The sequence below is a fragment of the Scyliorhinus canicula genome, chromosome 10, assembly GCF_902713615.1.
Source record: "Scyliorhinus canicula chromosome 10, sScyCan1.1, whole genome shotgun sequence".
Lineage (NCBI taxonomy): Eukaryota > Metazoa > Chordata > Chondrichthyes > Carcharhiniformes > Scyliorhinidae > Scyliorhinus > Scyliorhinus canicula.
The window spans coordinates 89,536,296-89,560,449 of NC_052155.1; the positions used below are offsets into that span (position 1 = coordinate 89,536,296).

The following is a 24,154-nucleotide window of genomic DNA, read 5'->3' on the forward strand; positions in this document are numbered from 1 at the left end:
TCTGCAATTTCAGGAAAAAACTCTCCCACAACCAAACATCCAAATACTGACTCACTTACCCTGTTTACACAGCTGGTGACAATTCAATTGGCAGGCTGCGAAACATGAACTCGATACTTCTGCTGCAGATTGAAGTGGTTTATACAAAAGCCTTCAAGTGTAACCCGAGTAGAAGACATTAGTAGAAAAGCATGCACAAGCGCACATTGGAGGATTCTTAAAGGCTGCAAGTTCTATCAGCACATCACTACAGGCAACTCAAAGGTCTGATTCAAAGTCACCTTTCACCTCCCAAGTATGGTACACTCGCACGGCAATGGATTTTTATCTGTCTTTTTTGGTGCAGGTGCTACAAACTTTAGACAAAGGGTACAAATTAACTTATTCTAAGATAAGGAATAACTGATATTTCTTTCTCCCCATTTCCTTGCTACCCTGATACACTCCAACTGTAGCTCAGAAAGCCAACCTATTGGCGGAGTTGGTAAGTGCAAAGCCCAGTCTGAGAAATGGATGAGGAAGACTGCAGGTTTCTGTTTGGAGTTAAATCATTTCACGTTTGTTGTTACGAATAGTGATATAATTGTTCTCAACAGCACAGTGTGAACAAATTAGCCCAGTCCGTGTCTTTACCCCTTCATAGAACTGAGCACTTGTGAGCACAGAATCAGGTTGCAGATTATAATTGTAATATTTTAATCTCAATCGCTATGACTCCTCATGAACTTTCACGTTCATTGGAACACTTGTCTATACTTATCAAACTCTGAGTTTGAATTTTTCACACAGTTTGGCAAAGTTTTGAGTAATATCCATTCTGTACACCACTGTGATCCTGAACTCCCTGCTCCTCGCTTCTTGAAATTCTCGTCCATTCCCACTCTGACCTGTGTCTTTGGCCTTCGAAATGAAAATCGCTTATTGTCACGAGTAGGCTTCAATGAAGTTACTGTGAAAAGCCCCTAGTCGCCACATTCCGGCGCCTGTCCGGGGAGGCTGGTACGGGAATCGAACCGTGCTGCTGGCCTGCTTGGTCTGCTTTAAAAGCCAGCGATTTAGCTCAGTGAGCTAAACCAGCCCCTTTTTTCTTCATCTGTTTCCTTCTTCACTGTTCCAGCTAGATGAATAGGCATTTTGCAACCCTCTGCCCTGAATTAATAACTTCAGACTGTGGTGCACATCAATGTATATAGTTATCTATCAATGGATATAGTTATCTATCAATGGATATAGTTATCGGTACAACCTCCAACCAGCAGATGGCGATAGAATTACACCATGTGGGTCGAGAGATTCGGCAGTTAGTAGTAAGTCGTACTCGAGGTCAGTCGCACTTGAACTAGCTCCAGGAGAACTCACTGAATTCACTTATTTTGTTACCGTTAGTATCATCGTTCGTCAGTTATCGTTCCACGTTCATCTTGTTAATAAAGCTATCTTACCAGTCAAAGAACTAGATGTTCTGCATGCATCTGTACTATGGCCACAACACAGATCATAACACAGACTTTAACCATGGCTCTTATTTTCTCTTTAGCTATAGGGGCTGAAAATGTGGACGATGTCCCATGGCTAATGAAGGCAAACAAGACATTATAGACTTCATTATTTTTAAAAGCCACCCCAGCACAGCAAGAGTAAACCAGTTCAGCCAGGACACCCACCCCGACACTGCCCAGACACTACCTGTGCACTACCTGAGTACCTGTGTACTGCCCAGCACTGCCTGAGCAGTACTCAGACAGTGCCGAAGGGTGCATGGACAGTGCCTGGGCATGGTCACCCCTCCACCTCAGCACTGCACCTCACCTGAGCTGTCCTGGGAGGTCTGCTCGCCAAGTGCAGCATACCTTCAGATACCAGTCGTGATTCATGCTGTTCTGCCAACACGTCATGGTGGATGAGTTTTCTGTTTGATGGGGTATGATTCTGGTGTAGGGGCCTGATAATGATATGGTAATTTATTATAATAATGTTCCTCACACTGAACGTCGGGAAGCGTGTCCCATTCCTGATGGGCTAGAGGGGATGATTGTGTCACGTGCTTAAGCCAATGTAAAATCCAAATTTGCAGTTCTTATGATATTTTCTGCTCCTGTCGCTGAAACCACTGAACCCAAATTGGAATGGAAAATCTCGGCCAAGGTGATTTATCTGTTTTTATCCTCTACCACCTTATTATTTAGCTGCAGGGGGAGGAATGCAGGGACAAGGCGGACAGGAGGCAGGAAAGGCGTGTTTAGTCATAATGTTGCAGTCATCACAGTAAGGGGTGGGTTTTTAGATTATCTGTTTTTCTTTCCTCACCTCCCTCAGTTTTGTATGTTCAGATCGGCCCTTGTTCCATTTTTTATTAATTATTATATACTCATATTGGGTGAAATTTAACCACCCGATGCACCCGGCGCTGATCTGGGTGCATTGGTCAAATAGCGGGAAAGGGCAAAATCGAGATTCATGGCGGGTGCGAATCAGTTTACTATCTAATCAGCCCGCTCCGGATGGCGAGTTCTGCCAAATATGGCGAGCATATCATTAACCCTCATTTGCATGAATTTCCATCTCATTAGCGAGATTGAAGTTGAATGCAGCGGCCTCCCGGGAATTAACGCGCTCCGCAGTGAGAAATCACACGGGCATCGTTTAATATTCCTTTTTAACGTGAAGCTGCTGCAATGACTGCTGATGGGAACTGAGGAGGTGAGTAGCCAAATCTATTTCCCAGCATGCAGCTCAAGGTCACCAGAGCTGCTGCTCCAGTGCTCATGACGGGGGGAGGGGTGGCGAGCCCTCAGGGGTTTGGCTTGGTCGGGGGGGGTGGGGTTTTTACCATCACTTTCCTGCCTTGTATATTAACCCACGAATAGTAGCGATACAGGCCCAACACCCTGGGGTGATTTTACACAGACGTTGGAGGGTGGATCGGGGTGGTTGGGGGAACGGGTTGGGGAATGGGTGGGGTGGAAAGAGGGAAATGGGTGGGAAGGAGGGTTTGGGGATGGATTGCTGAAAGGAGGGATGGGGAAGACTGGAGGGGTTGGGGGTAAAGAGGGATTTGTGGGGAGGTGGGGATTGGTTAGTGTGGGAATTGGGGTGGAGGGGGTAAGCTGATGGACAAAACATCATTCTATTAGAATCAGGTGAGGAAGCGGGCTTACCTGGTCCTCCGGGCAAACCGGACCCTTTCCATTACCTATCCTCCGGTTCCTCCTACAGCTCCTCCCCGGGCTTAACCTCCAACCCCTCCTGGTCCGGCTCCTTCTCAGACATGGCTGGATGCCCCTCCTCCTCTTCCTCCAGCATGTCGCCCCACAGCTCTGTCAGGTTGTGGAGGGCACAGAAGACCACCACAAAGTATGAGACCCTCTGGAGGGTGTACTGCAGAGCACCACCAGAGCGGTCCAGGCATCCGAACCGCATTTGGAGCAGTCTGATGCACCACTCAATGACAGCACGGGTGGCAAAATGAGCCTCATTATATCGGGTCTCCACCTTGGTCTGTGGCCTCTTTAATGGTGACATCAGGCAGGACCTTAGTGAGTACTCCTATACCCCAAAAGCTGACCCTTCACCCTGGGGCAGTCCAATGCCGTTCTAATACTGTTCGATACTGTTTGCTGGATGAACAAAATTTTGTAGCAGCATAAATGTTTATGCCCACCAAACTGAGGAAAGTTGCAATTTTAGGTCCACCAGTGTTTGATTCACAATGAGATACAATTGGAATCTTTCCTCATACGAGTTCTGAGTCTCACAGCCTTCATCAAGTGCATCCATGGTGTCCATTTTTCCTGCTATTCTGGATCCTGACTCCTAGGGTCTTTACTTGAACCATTCTTTTTGATGTTGGCACAAGCGATCCCCTTATCCACAATGCAGCTTAGAATTTTTTTCTTTTTACCGGAATGGTTTGACTTTTTCCCGAGCAATGACCTATACAGAGTCGGAAGACTTCAGAATCCTTGTTCTCACAGCCTGTTTAGCTTCACCACGTGCGCGCTCTCTGCAACTCAGACTGTACACCTTCAACAGCAAGCAGGTTTTTAAACTGTTGTTCTCCTTTATTCACGGTTGTAACTGATATATTTTTTAAAAACCTACAGCATTGGCGGGTTGCTAATACAATCTAAGATGTAGAATTGAAGCCCATGTAAACACTGCTGATGCCCCTGCAGATCATGTGATGCTTCACCAGTGGGGATGTATCATCTGACACATAATGACGGGTTGTTGGGGTTGCATTCATCCAGGCAAGTAGAGACCATTCCTTCAAACATTTGGCTTGTACCTTGTCGATGGTGGACGGGCTCTGGGGACTCAGGAGGTGAGTTACACTTTACAGATTCCTGGCCTCTCCCTTGCTCTTTTAGCCACAGTATTTATCTGGCAAGTTCAGTTCATTTTCTGGTCAATGGCAGCACCCAAGCTGTTGATAGTGGGGAATTCATTGATGGTAATGTCATTGAATGGTAAGGGGAGATGATAATTGCTTGGAACTTGTATGGTGCAATGTTACTCACTGCTTATAAACCCAAGTCTGAATATTGTCCAGGTCTTGTTGCATTTGCACACAGATTGCTTCAGTATTCAGTTGCAAAAGGTGCTGAACATTGAGTGGCATCAGCAAACAGCCCCACTTCTGACCTTGTGGTGGAAATTGATGATGCAGCTGATGATGGTTAGGCCAAGAACACAACCCTGAGAAACCCCTGCAGTGATGTCTTGGGACTGAGATGATTGACCTGCAACAACAAAATCATCTTCATGTGCGATTGACCCCAACCAGCTCCTTGTTTCCACACTCAGTGAAATGCTACCTTGATCTCAAGGGCAATCATTCACACTATGCCTCCCCTCTTGAGTTCAGCTCTTTTGTCCATGTTTGGACTATGGCTGTAATGAGGTAAGGAGCTGAATGGCCTTGGCAGAACCCAGCTGAGTCTCAGTGATCAGTTATTGCTGAGCAAGCGTCAATTGATAGCACTGTCAAGACACACTCTATCAATTTTATGATGATCAAGAATAGACTGATGGGGTGGTAATTGGCCTAGTTGGATTTGTCCTTCTTTTTGTGGTCAGGACATAGATGTGCAATGCTCCATTTGCGAAATTCTCCCCTACCCGGTGGGGCGGGGGGTCCCGGCGTAGCAGAGTGGCGCCAACCACTCCGGCGTCGGGCCTCCCCAAAGGTGCGGAATTCTCCGCATCTTTAGGGGCTAGGCCCACACCGGTGTCGCTCCCGCTGCGCCGATGGCGCCAAAACTGGCGCCAACGGCCTTTGGCGCTACTCCGCCCGGCGTTGGGGCTGGCCAAAAGGCTTTTGCCGGTCCGCGCATGCGCCGGTGCGTCAGCTGACATCACCACCAGCACATGCGTGGTGGAGGGGGTCTCTTCCGCCTCTGCCATGGTGGAGGCTGTGGTGGCGGTGGAAGAAAAAGAGTGCCCCCACGGCACTGGCCCACCCGCCGATCGGTGGGCCTCGATCGCGGGTCAGGCCACCGTCGGGGCATCCCCCCGGGGTCTGATCGCCCCGCGCCCCCCCAGCACCCACTCGCACCGCCAAAACAGAGGTGGTTTAAACCACGTCGGAGGGATTGGCCTGTCAGCAGCGGGACTTCGGCCCATCGCGGGCCGGAGAACCGACGCAGGGTCCCGCTGATCGGCGCAGGGGGCACGCCGACCGGCGGGGCGTGATTCCCAGTACCGCCGATTCCCGGGTGGCGGAGAATTCCAGCCACGGCAGGGGCGGGATTTACACTGGCCCCGGGCGATTCCCCGACCCTGAGGAGGGTCGGAGAATTCCGCCCCATATTTCTGCATGATGCCAATGTTGGAGCTGATTGGGAACTGCTTGGCTAACGGCACGGCTAGTTGCAGGGCACACATTTTCAGCATCATTGCCGGAATCCTGTCAGAGCCCATAGCCTTTGTGGTATCAAGTTCATTCAGTCATTTCTTGACATTAGGTGAGTGAATTGAATTGGTACTGGTATCTGATCATTTAAGCATCAAACGCATTGCTGTGGGTCTGGAAAGAATGCCGGATTTAATTCCTTAAAGGGAATTAGTGGGGCAGATGGGGTCTTTACAACAATTGACAATGAGACAAGCTTTTAGCTGCCATGGTAGAATTTGAACCCATGTTCCAGAAGATTAGTCTGGGCCTTGACATTACCCGTCCTGTGATATCACAATGCCACTTCCTCCAAATTTATAATGGCTGTATTTATATTGGCATATCCTTCGAAGACTATTTCCATGGTCTATTATTCTAGGATTTCATATGATCTTATAAACACAAGCATTGAGGGAAGCATTCTTTGTGTCAGGACTGTTACTGCTTTGGTCACAGGAAGTGCACTTACCTGATTTACACCATAACCTATTAAGATAAAGACATTCACCTTTACATGCAACAGTAAGGTGATATATTTGAATGTGATGCTCCAAAAGCAGTGACCCGATCAAAAGCTGCTTGTTTTTAAACATTGCCAAGAAAGCACCATAGCTGCTGCACCTTAAAATAGTTTAATGGTCTTCATTTTGCTGACTACAGACAAAGTGCAATGAGAAATGTATTCAGTCCAAGTATAATTTCCAGAGACAATAACAGTGTCATAGCATCATTGTAACATTATAGAAAGTTGTGTACAACCTACAGTACATCTTGTTGTACGCTACAGCCGTAACTGGTATGAGGAATCTAACATTACATTTTTAAAAACCGCAAAACAAGCGTTTTGCCACGGAAATGAAATGATGCAAATTCACCATTTTACGTACTGAATTTTTTTTGGAACTTACACATTTGTTAACTAGCAAAAATGAACTCATACATAAATGTTATTGCATAGAATTAACATCATAGAAACAAACTATTTGGCCCAATTGGTAGATGCTTCAAACAAGCTTCCTCCCATCCTAGTCCATTTTACCCTATTGGCGTGTCCTTCTAAGTCTTTCTCCATCGTGTTTATTTAATTTTCCCTCAAATGCAGCAATGAGGTGAAACTTGAGATACTGAGATTATTTTCAATGAAGCAGAGAAGGCTTAAAGGGGGCCTGATATCAGATATCAGTTGTGCTTGAGGCAACACTCTCACCTCTAGGTCAGAAGGTTATGGGTTCAAGTCCCACTCCAGATACCTGAGCCCAAAGAGCAAGTGAACATAAAATATCCCATAACACTGTTTTAAAAAGAGCAGGGGATTTCTCCCAGTGTCCTGGCCAATATGTATCCAGCATCTAATGCAAAAAGCTTTCTGTGTTCGGTACTATTCACATATATGAATACTGACATCAATTCTTTTTTAAAAACGCAGTTGAATATTCACTATTTGTGTCACAAAAATGCCTGATAAAACTTTTGTCAGTTCTAGATTTTTATTTGGCAGTGTGCATTAAAAGTTATAAATAAAATTACTATTTAAAATACAATCACTTCAGAATATATAAAAATGATTACTATTTTGAACATAATTCAGCTACAATGAATGCACAAAAAAAGAATCAAATTTGGTGTATACATGGATTTCACTGCTAATACCAAATATCGATGAATACAAAAATTTTTAAAGCACCAAGGGTTTCATTTTACCAATCTGCCCATAAACTTTCAAATAATATCATTTATTCTTCAAGAAAGAAACAATACTGTTCTGAAACTGTAAAATGTGTGCAGCACCATAGGTCAAAGCATATATGGTCACAGAAAACATGTCCTCACTGCTTGTGAAAGGTAAGTATATTGATGTATTTTTAGTGACCTTTCAAATGTTCACTGTACAATGTTTAAACTTCTAATATAAAGATTGTTATTTAATCACTTTAAGAACAGGCTTCAAAATCGAGCATTTCAAGTGTTACATCAACTTATTGGTACTATAATTGAATTGGCACAAAACTTTATATAAAATTATAAAATTAAAAATACAATCCAACAATAATCAATTTTGAGGCATCATTGATCAGCACCATATTTGTGCACAACACATCCCTGGCTTTGTGAAGGTGTGAGGTACATTTGTTATAATAAAGATAATGGGTCTTTACATAATCACCATCATGGCTTTTGAAGTTTCCTCAAAAAATATATTGAGTACACAGTTGGAAAATACCAATTGGTTAGTCGTTGGATAGTGTATGTGAAGACTACATAATCACCTCTCAGTGAACTATATCTCAGTATTTATCACTGCTTCAAAAAATAAATTAATTAAAAATGTAAGTCATAAATCTGATATCTGTGTAATTATTTTTCAAATGATAAGATACCTGGACAGTATGGTAAAGTGTGATGCTTTTCAGGCAAATCACAGCACCCTTATGGAAAAGCAAAATACTGCAATGCTGGAAGTCTCAAATGAAAACAGAAAATGCTCAGGGTACTCAGCAGAACTAGCAGCATCTATGGAGAGAGAAAGAAAACATTTTGCAGTGATAGTGGCAGTGGAACTGTCACCATTCATTGTCATTAATTCTCTGAAACTGACAGAAACTTCTGGAATACGCTTATATGCCGTCAAATGTGAAAATCCTGAAGTAATTCTCTGCTGCTCCATTGGCTACGCTTTCATACTGCAGTCAATTAGAAATCATTGAACTGACAAGAACTTCCCTTTGACACTACTCTTGAAAAAGTTCAGCTTTGTTGAATGAATTGGGACTGAAGATCATACTAAGTTCATAATTACTGATAAAGAATCTTCCTGGTCCTAAAAATTAAATTAAATTTGTCAGATATCAAATTTCTCCATTAAAAAATCTCCACCTCTTTTTAAAATAACACCTTATTTATATTTCGGTTTCATTCTTAATTTGATGTGGATTTCCAAATTGTCTCTATAAAATTTAATTAAAAATGAAGGGTAGTCAGTTCCTGGCTTTCTGTCTGTGAGAATACATCAACACCACTGGCTACTTATTCTGGTTCTTGAAATCAATGTTGTTGAATGTCTGGAGATTCTCTTAACTTTGTGCGGAATTCAAATTAACATCAGGAAAATAAATATCCATGCCACAGAGATCGCTAGATCTTTGTGGCCAGATTTCTTCAAGATCAGTGGTGAATGTCATTGCATCTCCTCAAACTGTAAATTCATGCCAATATTTTAAGTCAATGACCTATCATCAGAATCACTTTGATTAGCTCGCCACAGAATCTTTTTGATCTGCTGACGTACTCCTCGTATTTTCTGTTTTTATTTTATATTACATGCTTGCAGGGTGAGCAGTTTAATATTTGAACTGCAAGTATTTTCAGTTCCATAAATGTATTACTGAGGTACATCTTAATACTTTGATTAAATTGACTTGTTTTTAAAAATGGGATGTTGCTAAAAGTGAAAAAAGAGTCGAGTACAGAGGATCAGCAGTGCCAAAATGTGACCAGAAAGTTAATTTCACCCCCTCCGTCTTAGTTATCCAGACATCAGTAGACAATGCAAGAGGCTGAGAAATGCTTTATTATTTTTTTTCCAAGCACTGTGTTCATTTTTCCAGAATTATACAGGAGATTATTTTCTGCTTGCTGGCTTCATGCAGACAGGACAACATCTCCCTTTCTTTTTGGTAGACTTGATGCACTTGAGAAGAGGACATTTCTCCACATAGCAGGTTACCTGGCCATTCTAGAAAACGAAATCAGCAGGATAAGTATAAAGACGTTCCTCCAGTTGTATTAACCTATTAGAATTAAAATTTCCAGGTGGGAAAACAGCAATTCAGTTAGATACCTCAGTTCTAAATTCTCATTCTTTAAATATGGTTCACAGTTGGAATTTATTCATGGTTACTTTTCACCATTTTTATTGTGTATACTGAATCTAAATTATTAATGAGCTAAATTGGATTGATCTCAAAGGGACAACTGTTCTCCTGTCTCTGGAGAGAATAAACTACACTGCCAGCCATAGTCAAAGCATTAGGGGACACTTTTGAATGGCTTGGCTGCCCGTTTCGTGCCTGAGAAATTGTCAGCCAGCATTTGAAAATTGGGAGTGGGGCATTGCAGTTCAGCACGCCACAGTCAAGGTTTTCGTAATGCAATTTAATGATATGGCAGCCAAACTACCGACTACCTCAGTGTGGGGGTCAGTTCATTTCCCACCTTTTCACACACTGTAGTGTAGTGTAGTGTTCTCAGCACCCCAGAGATCATGTCTGAAAATATCTGCACAGAGTGGCACGTTGTTGGTCGAAGCACTCTCCCAATTAAAAGAACCCTGTGCATTGGTGAAATGGTCTTCTTACTCACCATGCAGAATCCAATTACCAATAGGGGAATGAAAAACTTGCAACTAGCCTCAAACAAACATTGAACAGAGTGTGGGGAGTAAAGACAAACGATTTTTATTAAATTGTGTCATATTCAACCCACTGCAGGCTGGATTGCCCTCCAGCCTTTGGAATTCTGGTATGACTCTTGCAGATACCTGGTCAACAGTGGTGAAGAGACTGGACCAATGTCATAAAATTTTAAGTTTTGAGATGGTGTGGAAATATCGATTTGTTCCAGGAGTGATAATATAAGAAATAGGGCTTTGGTTATTTTATAAACAAACTTTATTAAAACAAAAAAAAGCAATATTTAAACTTTAAAACTTAAACTCGAACAATAACAGATTACATGTAGTTTCTTAGCCTTAACATACTAGTTCCCATTAAATAGCACTTTAACATGCAACTCCCATGCCACTTACATAGGCAGACAAAGACAATACTAATATTCATGAAGCAACTTTTTTCTGTTAGGGACATTCTTTCAGAGCATTTTTCCAAACCTACCTCAGTGGCAACTTTCATGACCACTCTCGGTTGATTGCCAAAGCCTTCTCTTTTACATGTTCAGAACAGGATTCTTTTTTTCTCTAAGGTCTGCCCAGCTCATCAAATAAAGGTTCTCTGGGGTTTCCAGACTTCAATCTCTCATCATTATCTCGGCTGTTTGATGGTCCACACCCATTTATAAGAGCCATGCTATTGATATGCAACTAACCTCCCACTGATGGACAAAGAGGCCATCAGACTTTGTAACGAACTAATAGCGGGTCAGAGAGGAGTGTCCCAAAGAACAATGGATCTGCGGCATGCTGTGTATTCCCACTAATAAGTTTAAGTCTGACTGGGACAATGTAACGCTGCCAGGTGTGGGCATATCCCTCTGACTCCATGCTAGCAGTGTTCTTCCTCAGTCGGTTTAACCCCTATATCTTTGATAGAATTTCTGGACCAAGTTTCCTAATATCTTCCTCGTGTAACAATGACAGACACATCTGCTGCATGACCAAGTAATATTGACGAAATCCATCCAATTTTGAAGTGGACATAGTTCAATGCTCCACCTGAGAGAGAGATTAGAAAGTGGGTGGGAGTAAGAGGACTTATAATGGGGCAAGAAGGCTCAGGGTGGAGAACCCAATGCCTTCCCAGCTTCCTCAACTAAGTTCGGGCAGGAGGGATTGAAGACGGCTTTCCTGCCTAGAGGTCAATTGAGGCCCATAAGTGGTCATTTAAAGGCCTCACCACACTGCTGCTGATATTCAGCTTAATATCATACATGTGGCCTGGTTGAGGGGAGGGGGATTCTCTTTATGCAGGAGGACATCTCCTACCCTTTATGCTGATGCCCACAACCTCCTCACAGGGCCATGCTTGACTGGCCTCTGTGAGCCTGCCTCATTTACCCTGTGTGTCAGGGCTCCAGGAATGATCCTGCTCCTTTTCCTACTGCAGTACTGGTAGTGGCCACTATTCCTGGTGATGCAACTGGTTCTGCAGGTCTTGGAGATGCTAGGTTTCCCCTGCAGGAGCCTGGAACTCTGACATCTGAGGTTTCTGTAAATGGCTCTCCAGCCATTGGACAGACCCATCACCATGACCATTAAGTTCTGAGGTAGATTTCACCCAAATTCCCAACTCCTACAGGTGATTTGTCCACGTTGTTTATCTCTCCCTACCCAGGAATTTTGGTGCTGTCAAATTTATTACAGGAGGTTTGAAAAGTGTATGGGTGGAATTTTTAACTGATGGTTCCTGATGAAACAATGGGACTGATAGTAAATCAGGAACTGTTGACATTTCCAGTGGTATTTCCATGTCTTGTTAACTGAGTGATGACATTAGCAACTTACCTTTAGTTTCCTTGACCAATCAGAGAGGGTGGGAAGGTGGCCCTCCAGCAGCAGGAAGCTCATCAGCTGCTGGCAATGCCTGCCCAACTGATGAATGGGAGGACTTCCCCAAGGAGGCTACAGATGTAAGCAATGACCTGCCATAGGAGGTGAAGCCTCTGGAGCCCTCTGTTGCTCAGACAAGTGAAGAGAGCAGATCCTCTGCTTGGAGACCATAGTTAGGAGTCTTGCTGTTTTGCAGTTAGGTCTCTGTGAAAATCCCTTCTGTGCTATGGAGGTACATGTGGCTCAGTAGAAGGTCTCTGTTGGTGTTAATTCTGCTGCTGATACTGTTGATGTTGATGAAGCTACTACTCTTGTTCTTTTTCAGAGGTACAAGGTACAGCTGAATTATTTGCCATGCAGTGCTGAAAACTGGCAGCAGGGGAATGCAACCGAGGTATGCAGAAAGCAAAAAACAGGTGAAGTGACTTCCAAGAAGTTGACAAGTCAACTGTCAAGCAGAACGGCACACCCTGAGAAAGATGCTGTGAACAACAAATTCCCAGCTAGCCACCACAGAGGTCAAAGGCTTCCCAGGCTTCCAATTTCACTGAAGAAGCCCTCGCCTTGTGGACCCTGGTAACCTACAAGTATTACTGCCTGGATTTTGTGTTCCATCACGAGCAGGTTTGAAGGTGGTTTGGGGGCTGTGGAGTGGCAGGGGCCACATAACATTCAGGATGTGGTCTTCTGCCACCTACCTACATATCCCCGACATGAGGGGTGGGGTATGGCAGCTTGTCAACACTTGGGCCTATTGAAGGCGGCACGGTAGCATTGTGGTTTGCTTCACAGCTCCAGGGTCCCAGGTTCGATTCCCGGCTTGGGTCACTGTCTGTGCGGAGTCTGCACATTCTCCCCGAGTGTGCGTGGGTTTCCTCCAGGTGCTCCGGTTTCCTCCCACAATCCAAAGATGTGCAGGTTAGGTGAATTGGCCATATTAAATTGCCCTTAGTGTCCAAAATTGCCCTGAGTGTTGGGTGGGGTTACTGGGTTATGGGGATAGGGTGGAGGTGTGGACCTTGGGCAGGGTGCTCTTTCCAAGAGCTGGTGCAGACTCGATGGGCTGAATGGCCTCCTTCTGCACTGTAAGTTCTATGATTCTATTGAAGGTCTTAAGTGGCCAATTAATGCCCACTTAAGGTTCACATTCCACCATTGCCGATTTTGGCCGGTTGGTGGGGGGCGGGGGGAGACAAGTCATATGGGAATTCCAGCAGATTTAGGTTTGTGGGGTGATGTCGGGAAAAGTGGGCAATCTCCTTTGCAGACCATCAGTGCCCATCGAAGGCACCCATCCCCCCACAAGGTATTATCCTCTTTAACCCTCACATATGGCCCACCGTCTCACCTCACCACCCCACTCCACCTCCCACAGTGTCCTGACTTACCAAGGCTTTCCAGCATGGTGGGTATCCCTGAAACCCCAGCAGTAATCACCGCACCCAGGTGATGCTGCTGGGATTACATTGGCCAGTAGCTCTCAGGTGGGATATCCTCCTGAGAAAGGAGCAGAAGTCAGGCCTTAAAGCAATTAATATTGCTTCCAGCATTAAATTACTGTGAGGCAGCTGACGGGTTGGTGAGTGGGCTCCACCTGATGTTTTAGCCAGGAGTGCAGGGACCGTAGCGTCCTGTAAAATCCAGGCTTATGGAGCATTATATAATGTAAAAGATAGAAATTTTGAAAATTCAGCTTTGGCTAACTTTTAAACTTTGTTCTAACTCTGTCATTAACTGGTTTGAAATGAATGGACAGCACTGTGGTCAAGTAATGCTGGTTGAAACATCAATGTTTCCTGTGCATTGGTAGTGCTTCACATGTACTCCAACAGGCAACTGAAATTTACCTGTAGCTTTATACATACCTGACAGTGACAGGTCGTGCAGTCTTCCTTTTTCCAATGATCATTTTCTTTCATATGATTTCCCTTTTCATCTGTGCAGCCATATTGTTTCAGACGTGATTCGAGTTGATTGATCTATGAGGAAAATTGTGATATATAAACATGATGTAGGCTAGCTAGACTTAATTTGAAATATCAGAGAAGGCTAATACTATAAGAATTCTTGACACTTGCAATCCTCTCACATATGTCAGCCTTTGTCTACAGCAGTGGCAATGTTGTAAGGAAACACTGTGGACCCTTATTCATTTTATTAGTCCTTCAGTTTTTGTTTCAATTTAACAAGATGTTCTATGTTTCTATTGGCTCTATTACTCCTGAAAGAACCCAGATGGAACAACTAGCGGCTGTGGGCTGCAGCCTATGATCATTGGGAAAGATTATTGACCATGAGATGTTAACAGTGATCATGGCAAGATCTAGAGATGGATCATGTTTGGCAGAAATGGCAACCTTAGACTTCCATGATGGGCTTGGGTAAATACTCTTGCAGCAATTGAATATAAATTAAGCTTTTGCTTGCACTGTGGGTTCTTATTTAAAGTGGTTAATGATGTGCCCTTCCTCTCAAAGGTAGGGCATTCACTCACCTCTCTGCATGCTTCTGTAAAAAAATGATGGGAGGTACATATTTGAAGGGTGAGGCCGCATTTCACATTCTTTTAGTATTTACCCCCATCTAACCTCATGGGAGGTAATATCAAAGCACATATATTTGCTGAAAATATCAAAGAACAAAGAACATTACAGCACAGGAAGACCCTTCGGCTCTCCCAGCCTGTGCCGATCCAGATCTTTTATCTAAACCTGTCGCCTCTTTTCCAAGCATCTACTTTCCTCTGTCCCCCACCCGTTTATATATCTGTCTAGATGCATCTTAAATGATGCTATCGTGCCCGCCTCTACCATCTCCGCTGGCAAAGCGTTCCAGACACCCACCGCCCTCTGCGTAAAAACCTTTCCGCGCACAACTCCCTTAAACTTTCCCCCTCTCACCTTGAAATTATGACCCCTTGTAATTTACACCCCCACTCTTGGAAAATGTTTGTTGCTATCCACCCTGTCCATGCCTCTCATAATTTTGTAGACCTCAATCAGGTCCCCCCTCAACCTCCGTCTTTCCAACGAAAACAATCCTAATCTACTCAACCTTTCTTCATAGCTAGCATCCTCCGCACCAGGCAACACCCTGGTGAACCTCCTCTGCACCCTCTCTAAAGCATCCACATCCTTCTGCTAATGTGGCGACCAGAACTGCACGCAGTATTCCAAATGTGGCCTAACCAAAGTCCTATACAACTGTAACATGACCTGCCTACTCTTGTACTCAATACCCCGTCTGATGAAGGCAAGCATGCCGTATGCCTTCTTGACCACTCTATCAACCTGCGTTGCCACCTTCAGGGTACAATGGACCTGAACTCCCCGATCTCTCTGTACATCAATTTTCCCCAGCACTCTTCCATTGACCGTATAGTCCGCTCTTGAATAGGATCTTCCAAAATGCATTACCTCGCATTTGCCTGGATTGAACTCCATCTGCCATTTCTCTGCCCAACTCTCCAATCTATCTATATTTTGCTGTATTCTCTGACAGTCCCCCTCGCTATCTGCAACTCCACCAATTTTAGTATCTGCAAACTTGCTAATCAGACCACCTATACCTTCATCCAGATCATTTATGTATATCACAAACAACAGTGGTCCGAGCACGGATCACCTTTCTCCATTTTGAGACACTCCCTTCCACCACTACTCTCTGTCTCCTGTTGCCCAGCCAGTTCTTTCTCCATCTAGCTAGTACACCCTGAACCCCATGCGACTTCACTTTTTCCATCAACCTGCCATGGGAAACTTTATCAAACGCCTTACTGAAGTCCATGTATATGACATCTACAGCCCTTCCCTCATCAAATAACTTTGTCACTTCCTCAAAGAATTCTATTAGGTTTGTAAGACATGACCTTCCCTGCACAAAACCATGCTGCCTATCACTGATAAGTCTATTTTCTTCCAAATGTGAATAGATACTATCTCTCAGTATCTTCTCCAATAGTTTGCCTGCCACTGACGTCAAGCTCCCAGGTCTATAATTCCCTGGATTATCCCTGCTACCCTTCTTAAGCAAAGGGACAACATTAGCAATTCTCCAGTCCTCCGGGACCTCACCCGTGCTCAAGGATGCTGCAAAGATATCTGTTAAGGCCCCAGCTATTTCGTCCCTCACTTCCCTCAGTAAACTGGGTTAGATACCATCCGGACCTGGGGACTTGTCCACCTAAATGCCTTTTAGAATACCCAAAACTTCCCCCTTCCTTATGCCGACTTGACCTAGAGTATTTAAACATCCATCCCTAACCTCAACTCCGTCATGTCCCTCTCCTTGGTGAATACCGATGCAAAGTACTAATTAAGAATCTCACCCATTAGGCAGCACGATGGCACAGTGGTTAGCGTTGTTGCCTAAGGCGCTGAGGACCCGGGTTTGAATGCTGGCCCTGGGTCACTGTCCGTGTGAAGTTTGCACATTCTCCCCATGTCTGCGCGGGTTTCGCCCCCACAACGTAAAAGATGTGCAGGATAGGTGGATTGGCCACACTAAATTGCCCCTTAATTGGAAAAAATAATTGGGTACGCTAAATTTAAAAAAATAAAAATAAAAAATAATTACACCCATTTCCTCTGACTCCACGCATAAATTCCCTCTTTTGTCTTTGAGTAGGCCAATCCTTTCTCTAGCTATCCTCTTGCTCCTTATATACGAATAAAAGGCTTTGGGATTTTCCTTAACCCTGTCAGCCAAAGACCCCTTTTAGCCCTCTTTATTGCACGTTTGAGATTTGTCCTACTTTCCTGATATTCCTCCAAAGTTTCATCAGTTTTAAGTCGCCTAGATCTTATGTATGCTTCCTTCTTCATCTTAGCTAGTCTCACAATTCCACCCGTCATCCAAGGTTCCCTAATCTTGCCATTTCTATCCCTCATTTTCACAGGGACATGTCTGTCCTGCACTCTAATCAATCTTTCCTTAAAAGACTCCCACATTTCAAATGTGGATTTACCCTGAAACAGCTGCTCCCAATCCACATTCCCTCGCTCCTGCCGAATTTTGTTATACTCTACCTTTCCCCAATTTAGCACTTTTCCTTTCGGACCATGCTCGTCTTTGTCCATGAGTATTCTAAAACTTACGGAATTGTGATCGCTATTCCCAAAGTAATCACCGACTGAAACTTCAACCACCTGGCCGGGATCATTTCCTGATACCAGGTCCAGTATGGCCCCTCCCCGAGTTGGACTATTTACATACTGCTCTAAAAAACTCTCCTGGATGATCTTTACAAATTCTGCTCCATCTATGCCTCCAACACTACATGAGTCCCATTCAATGTTGGGGAAGTTAAAATCTCCCATCACGACCACCCTATTGCTCTGACATTTTTCTGTAATCTGTCTACATATTTGTACCACTACTTCATGCTCACTTTTGGGAGGCCTGTAGTAAAGTCCCAACAATGTTACTGCACCCTTCCTATTTCTGAGCTTTACCCATATTGCCTCAGTGCTCGAATCCTCCATAGTGCCCTCCTTAATCACAACTGTGATGTCATCTTTGACCAGTAATGCAACTGCTCCACCCATTTATCTCTCTCTCTATCCCTCCTGAAGCATCTATACCCTGGGATATTTAGTTGCCAATCTTGCCCTTCCCTCAACCAAGTCTCAGGAATACCAATAACATCATATTCCCAGGTACTAATCCAAGTCCTAAATTCATCTGATTTACCTGCTACACTTCCCACATTAAAACAAATGCACCTCAGACCACCTATCCCTTTGCATTCATCATCCCTTCCCTGTCTACTCTTCTCCTTAGTCACAATGAGTTTAGTATCTAGTACCTTACTGGCTTTAGTTGCTGCCTCTTTACTGACCTCTAACTTCCTAATCTGGTTCCCATCCCCCTGCCACATTATTTTAAAACCTCCCCAACAATGTTCGCAAAAGCACCCCCTCGGACATTGGTTCCAGTCCTGCCCAGGTGTAGACCATCCAATTTGTAAAGGTTCCACCACCCTCAGAACTGGTTCCAATGTCCCAAAAATCTGAACCCCTCCCTCCTGTACCATCCCTGCAGCCACGTGTTTATCTGCACTCTCTCCCTGTTCCTCACCTCGCTAGCACGTGGCACTAGCAACAAACCAGAGATGACATGGTTTGTCCTGGCTCTCAGCTTCCACCCTAGCTCCCTAAGTTCCTGTTTTAAATCCCCGTCCCTTCTCGTATCTATGTCATTGGTACCGATGTGTACCACGACTTGTGACTGTTCCCCCTCCCCCTTAAAGATTCTGAAAACACGGTCCGAGACATCAGGTATGTTGCTTCTGGCATCCAGGAGGCAACATACCATCTGCGAGTCTCTTTCGTTGCCACAGAATGGTCTGTCTGTCCCTCTAACTATCGAGTCCCCAATAACTATTTCTCTCCTGCTCTCCCTCTTTCCCTTCTGAGCCACAGGGACGGACTGAAATGTGAAATGAATGGTATATTTGTGATTTTTATCAATGACTTGGAGGAGGGAGCTGAAGGGTGGGTCAGTAAATTTGCCGATGACACCAAGATTGGTGGAGTAGTGGATGAGGTGGAGGGCTGTTGTAGGCTTCAAAGAGACATTGATAGGATGCAGAGCTGGGCTGAAAAATGGCAGATGGAGTTTAACCCTGATAAGTCCAAGGTGATTAATGTTGATAGAAAACATTTGAAGCAGATTACAGGGTCAACGGCAGGGTTCTGAGGAATGTGGAGGAACAGAGAGATCTTGGGGTTCATGTCCACAGATCTCTGAAGGTTGCCACTCAAGTGGATAGAGCCGTGAAGAAGGCCTGTAGTGTGTTCGCGTTGAATAACAGGGGGCTTGAGTTTAAGAGCTGTGGGGTTATGCTGCAACTGTACATGACCCTGGTGAGACCACATTTGGAGTATTGTGTGCAGTTCTGGTCATCTCACTATAGGAAGGATGTGGAAGCATTGGAAAGGGTGCAAAGGAGATTTACCAGGATACTGCCTGGTTTGCAGGATAGGTCTCATGAGGAAAGGTTGAGGGAGCTAGGGTTTTTCTCTTTGGAGCGGAGGAGGATGAGAGGCGACTTAATAGAGGTTTATAATATGATGAGGATAGATAGAGTGGACATTCAGAGGCTATTTCCTCGGGTGGATGTGCTGTGACAAGGGGGCATAACTATAAGATTCAGGGTGGGAGATATAGGAGGGATATCCGAGGTAGGTTCTTTACTCAGAGAGTGGTTAGGGTGTGGAATGGACTGCCTGCTGTGATAGTGGAGTCGGACACTTTAGGAACTTTCAAGCGGTTATTGGATAGGCACATGGAGTACACCAGAATGACAGGGAGTGGGATAGCTTGATCTTGGTTTCGGACTATGCTTAGCAGAACATCGCAGGCCAAAGGGCCTGTTCTGTGCTGTACTGTTCTATGTTCTAATAAATAAACATTGCGAGGACATTTTTAAAAACAACCACAATATGACCATAGTTTGTTATATAAGGCATGTTAATTATCAGGTGGTTTTCTGTGATAATTGTGGCACTAATTAAAGAAAGGTTGATAGTATAATTAAGCAGACCATATCAATTTAATTAACTTGTCTACTTAATTTACAAAATTGACAAATTAAGCGCTAGCTATCAGTATTGCACCAGAAGTACTATAGATTTTGAAATTGGGTGTCATTTGTTTGATTATGCAGAAAGCCACAGGAATTTCCGTTACCCATTATTTAGAAATCTCTGCGCTGCAATGTTTCTTTTACATACCTTGGGGGAAGGGACCCCCGGGGAGGGGCCCCCCATCCCCCACACCCCAGAGTGTGTTTTCCAGTAGCGGAGGCGGCTTGCCATTGGCCGGTGGCAAGATGTTCTGGTCCCGCTGATGTCTACGGCTCTTTGCGTTGTTCACCAGCTGCACTACAGGGGAACCTCCCACGGGCGGTCACCATTGGTGGGACTGGATGACCCCACTGGCAGGAGGGGCCCGAAAATTCAGCCTCTTGTTTATGTATCACCACATGAGACAAAGTCTATTGGACTCTTAGATCAAGAAACTGGTTGATGTACACCCATTTTCCAGGCATTAAACTGTCATAATATCCACTCATGTATATAATGAGATGCAGACAGGCAGTGATTGACACACAGGATGAACACACAACAACCAATCACCAGACAGCACACCACCACTATAAAGCCCACAGGGCATTAAGAGACCCGCTCTCTCGGCACCCAGATACTGAGACAGTCAGAGTGCACATGTTAGTGGGCACTACTGCCATGTGGTAGCTAGTAAGTCTGGTTGAGCCAGTAAGAGGTCATCAGTAGGATTAGTAGAATGTCAACCCACAGCTGAACATGTACAGCAGTTCATAGTTAAATAAAACAGTGTTGGATCATCTCCGGTGTCAAGACGTTTGTTTCTAGCTTCCCTGCATCTAGTTGCAGTCAACGTCGAACCAACCTGCCTAACACATCATGGTACCAGAGTGCTATTAATCCTGCCGAACCTACCTCGAGTGAATCTGCAATGTCCAGCAAGCGGCCATCCAGCGAAATGTAAAACATCCAGCCTCCTCCGCAGCTCCGCATCTCCGGCTACCTCGCCACCAATTGGAAAATCTTCAAGCAAAAGTTCCTCCTGTATATCGAGGCCTCCGATGGCGATGGCGAAGACAAGACGAAGTTCAAAACAGTTCTGCTAAAGTTCGACAGCCACTGCGACATTGAAGTGAATGAGAGCTTTGAACAGTACATCTTCCAACAGAGGCTTCAGGGTAAGGATGAACCTTTTCAGTCCTTCCTGACCCATCTCCGCATCCTAGCGCAGTCATGTAATTATGGCTCGACGGCTGATTCCATGGTCCGGGATCAGATCGTTTTCGGGGTCCACTCCGATTCCCTGCGGCAGCAGCTCCTCAAAATCAAACAGCTCACCCTCTCCGTCGCTATCGAGACGTGCATAGTCAATCAGCATGCCAAGAATTGTTACTCCCACATCAGGGCGGCAGAAACTGCAAAGCTGGCCTCCCACAAGGCAGAACGGGTGCAGGCCATAGCAAAAATGCAAGGCCTGAGCATCGAGGAGAGTGGCCGTTTCGCACGCTTTTCCCGGGTTCCTACGCATGCGCGCCACGACCGGGTGAACGGTAAGGCCGAAGACCCTAATGGACAGGTGCGTACGTCGGCCAACCGCACTGTGCATGCGCATTGGCGCATAAAACGCGCTGACATCAGCGTTATGACGTGTCTGAATTGTGGCTCCGCCCATTTAAAGTGGCAATGTCCAGCCAAAGGACGGCGATGCCTACAGTGTGGGAAGCCTGACCATTACGCGGCCTGCTGTAGGTCCACTACACCAATTATCAGCCAGTGATCCCAGACACGGCGCAGAAGTGTCCGCTTGGTACAAGACATGCAGGATTCTGATCCCAACAGCCCAACGGACCCCGATGCTGATTGCCTCGAGTCTCCATATCGGGTGGGCATCATAACCACATGCGAGCTGGTCTCCACTACACCTGCAACCCGCCTTTCGATCCTCAGTGTGGATCCCGACGACGAATGGTGTGCTATCCTCACAGTCCACCAGTCTCGCATCCGATTTAAACAGGACACCGGCGGGTCTGCAAACCTCATATCACGTCAGATCTCGACAGCATCCGTGACAAACCAAGCATTCTTCCACCAGCCTGCCAGCTGCTTGACTACAACGACAATGCCATAGCTGCCAGTGGATCGTGTCGGCTAGGGGTATCTCACAAGGAAATCAAGGCAACTTTACGATTAGAGATCGTCCGGCCTGACGGGGTATCCCTGCTCTGTGCTCGCGCCTGCAAGCTCCTGAATCTGGTCCAGCGAGTCCACACCATGTCCTCGACACTGGCGACTGCCTCGACTGATGTGAATCTAGAGGCTGAGATAGACGACATTCTCACACAATACCACAACGTGTTTGATGGAATGGGCATGTTCCCATATCGCTACAAAATTTTGCTCAAGCCGAACGCCACCCCAGTGATCCATGCACCACGCCGGGTGCCGGCTCTTCTCAAGGATCATCTAAGCAAGCAGCTGCAAGACCTCCAAGACCAGGGCATCATCTCAAAGGTCACGGAACCAACAGACTGGGTCAGCGCCATGGTCTGCGTTAAAAACCCTCTGGTGAACTTCGCATTTGCATTGATCCCAAAGACCTGAACCGCAACATCATGCGAGAGCCCTACCCGATCCCGAAGCATGAAGAATTAACCAGTGAGATGGCTGATGCCAAATTCTTCACCAAGCTGGACGCCTCCCGTGGCTTCTGGCAAATACAGCTGGACGTATACACTCCGTTCAGCAGGTATTGCTACAACCGCATGCCCCTCGGTATTATATCAGCTTCCGAAGTATTTTATTGCATCATGGAGTAAATGATGGAGGGCATGGAGGGGTGCGAGTCTGTGTGGATGACGTGATCATTTGGTCCACAACGCCCGAGGATCACATTGCCCGCCTGAGACAGGTCTTCCAGCGGATTCATGAAAATGGCCTCCAGCTCAAAAGGACCAAATGCTCATTTGGTCAATCCGCTATCAAGTTTCTGGATGACCACATTTCACAGCAGGGTGTGCGACCTGACGCCGACAAGGTGTTGGCGATCAACACCATGAAGACCCCGGAGTACAAGAAGGCGGTCCTCCGCTTCCTCGGGATGGTAAATTTTCTCGGGAAATTCATTCCCAATTTGGCAACCCACACCACGGCCCTCCGGCATCTCGTAAAGAAGTCAACAGTGTTCCAGTGGCTGCCCGCCCATGAAAAGGAGTGGCCTGAGCTAAAGGCGAAGCTCACCGCAGCCCCAGTACTGGCATTCTTTGACCCAACTAAGGACACCAAGATATCTAATGACGCTAGCCAGGACGGCATTGGGGCGGTACTCCTCCAGTGAGATGACTCCTCGTCCTGGGCTCCAGTGGCATATGCCTCCAGGGCCATGATGCCGACCGTGCAACGGTATGCCCAGATCGAGAAGGAGTGCTTGGGTCCCCTGACAGGAATAGTCAGGTTTCATGACTACGTGTACGGCCTGCCGAAGTTCACGGTGGAAACAGACCATAGGCCTTTAGTCCACATAATCCAAAAGGATTTAAATGACATGTCACCTCGGCTTCTTCGTCTCCGCCGATATGACTTCGAACTCGTAAACACACCGGGTCAAGAGCTGATTATCGCGGATGCCCTATCCCGGTTCATCACCACGCCGTGTGAACACGGCGAATTCATCTGCCACAGAGAGGCACAGTTGCAGTTATGTGCCAGCAGCCTACCAGCCATTGATGAACGAGTGGTCCAAATACATGAAGAAACTGCCAAGGATCCTCTACTGCAGCGCGTGATGCAACACCTTGCCCATGGCTGGCAAAACGGGCAATGTCCCCAGTTCTTTAACGGTAAGGACGAGTTAACGGTCATGGAGGGAATCCTTCTTAAACTGGATAGGATTGTCATTCCTCAAAGCATGCAAGCTATGGTGCTCGGCCAGATCTATGAGGGTCACCTTGGGGTCAAAAAATGTCAACACCGAGCTCGGGAGGCGGTTTATTGACCGGGCATCAACCAGGACATTGCTGACACGGTCCTCAATTGCCCAACCTGCCAGAAGTTTCAAATGGCTCAGCCCAAAGAAAAGTTGCAACAGCACGAGATTGTGACCTCTCCGTGGTCTAAAATGGGGGTAGACCTCTTTCACACCAATGGGTGTGATTACAAGCTCTTGGTCGACTACTTCGCCAGTTACCCGGATGTAGTGAAATTGTCAGACCTCACGTCTCGGTCCGTCATCAAAGCCTGCAAAGAGACGTTTGCCAGGCACGGAATACCACTCACAGTGATGAGTGACAACGGTCCATGTTTCTACAGCTAGGAATGGTCCGATTTTGCACGATTCTACAACTTCAGACACATCACCTCCAGCTTCCATTACCCGCAATCAAACGGGAAGGCCGAGAAAGGGGTCCATATTGT

At 45.6% G+C, this 24,154-nt stretch overlaps 1 protein-coding gene across 2 annotated transcripts in view; it reads right to left on the bottom strand.

The window, feature by feature from the left end:
- Window positions 1-6,505: 6,505 nt before the first annotated feature.
- LOC119972507 (peroxidasin homolog) overlaps window positions 6,506-24,154 on the bottom strand; it is a 674,574-nt gene continuing 656,925 nt past the window's right edge. For both annotated transcript variants that reach the window (XM_038809326.1, XM_038809327.1), the window contains 2 exons: window positions 14,042-14,155; window positions 6,506-9,629 (listed from right to left, as the gene is read on the bottom strand). In XM_038809326.1, the coding sequence (XP_038665254.1) occupies window positions 9,516-9,629; window positions 14,042-14,155 (228 nt within the window). In that variant the 3' untranslated portion in view covers window positions 6,506-9,515. The remainder of the gene's footprint in view (window positions 9,630-14,041; window positions 14,156-24,154) is intronic.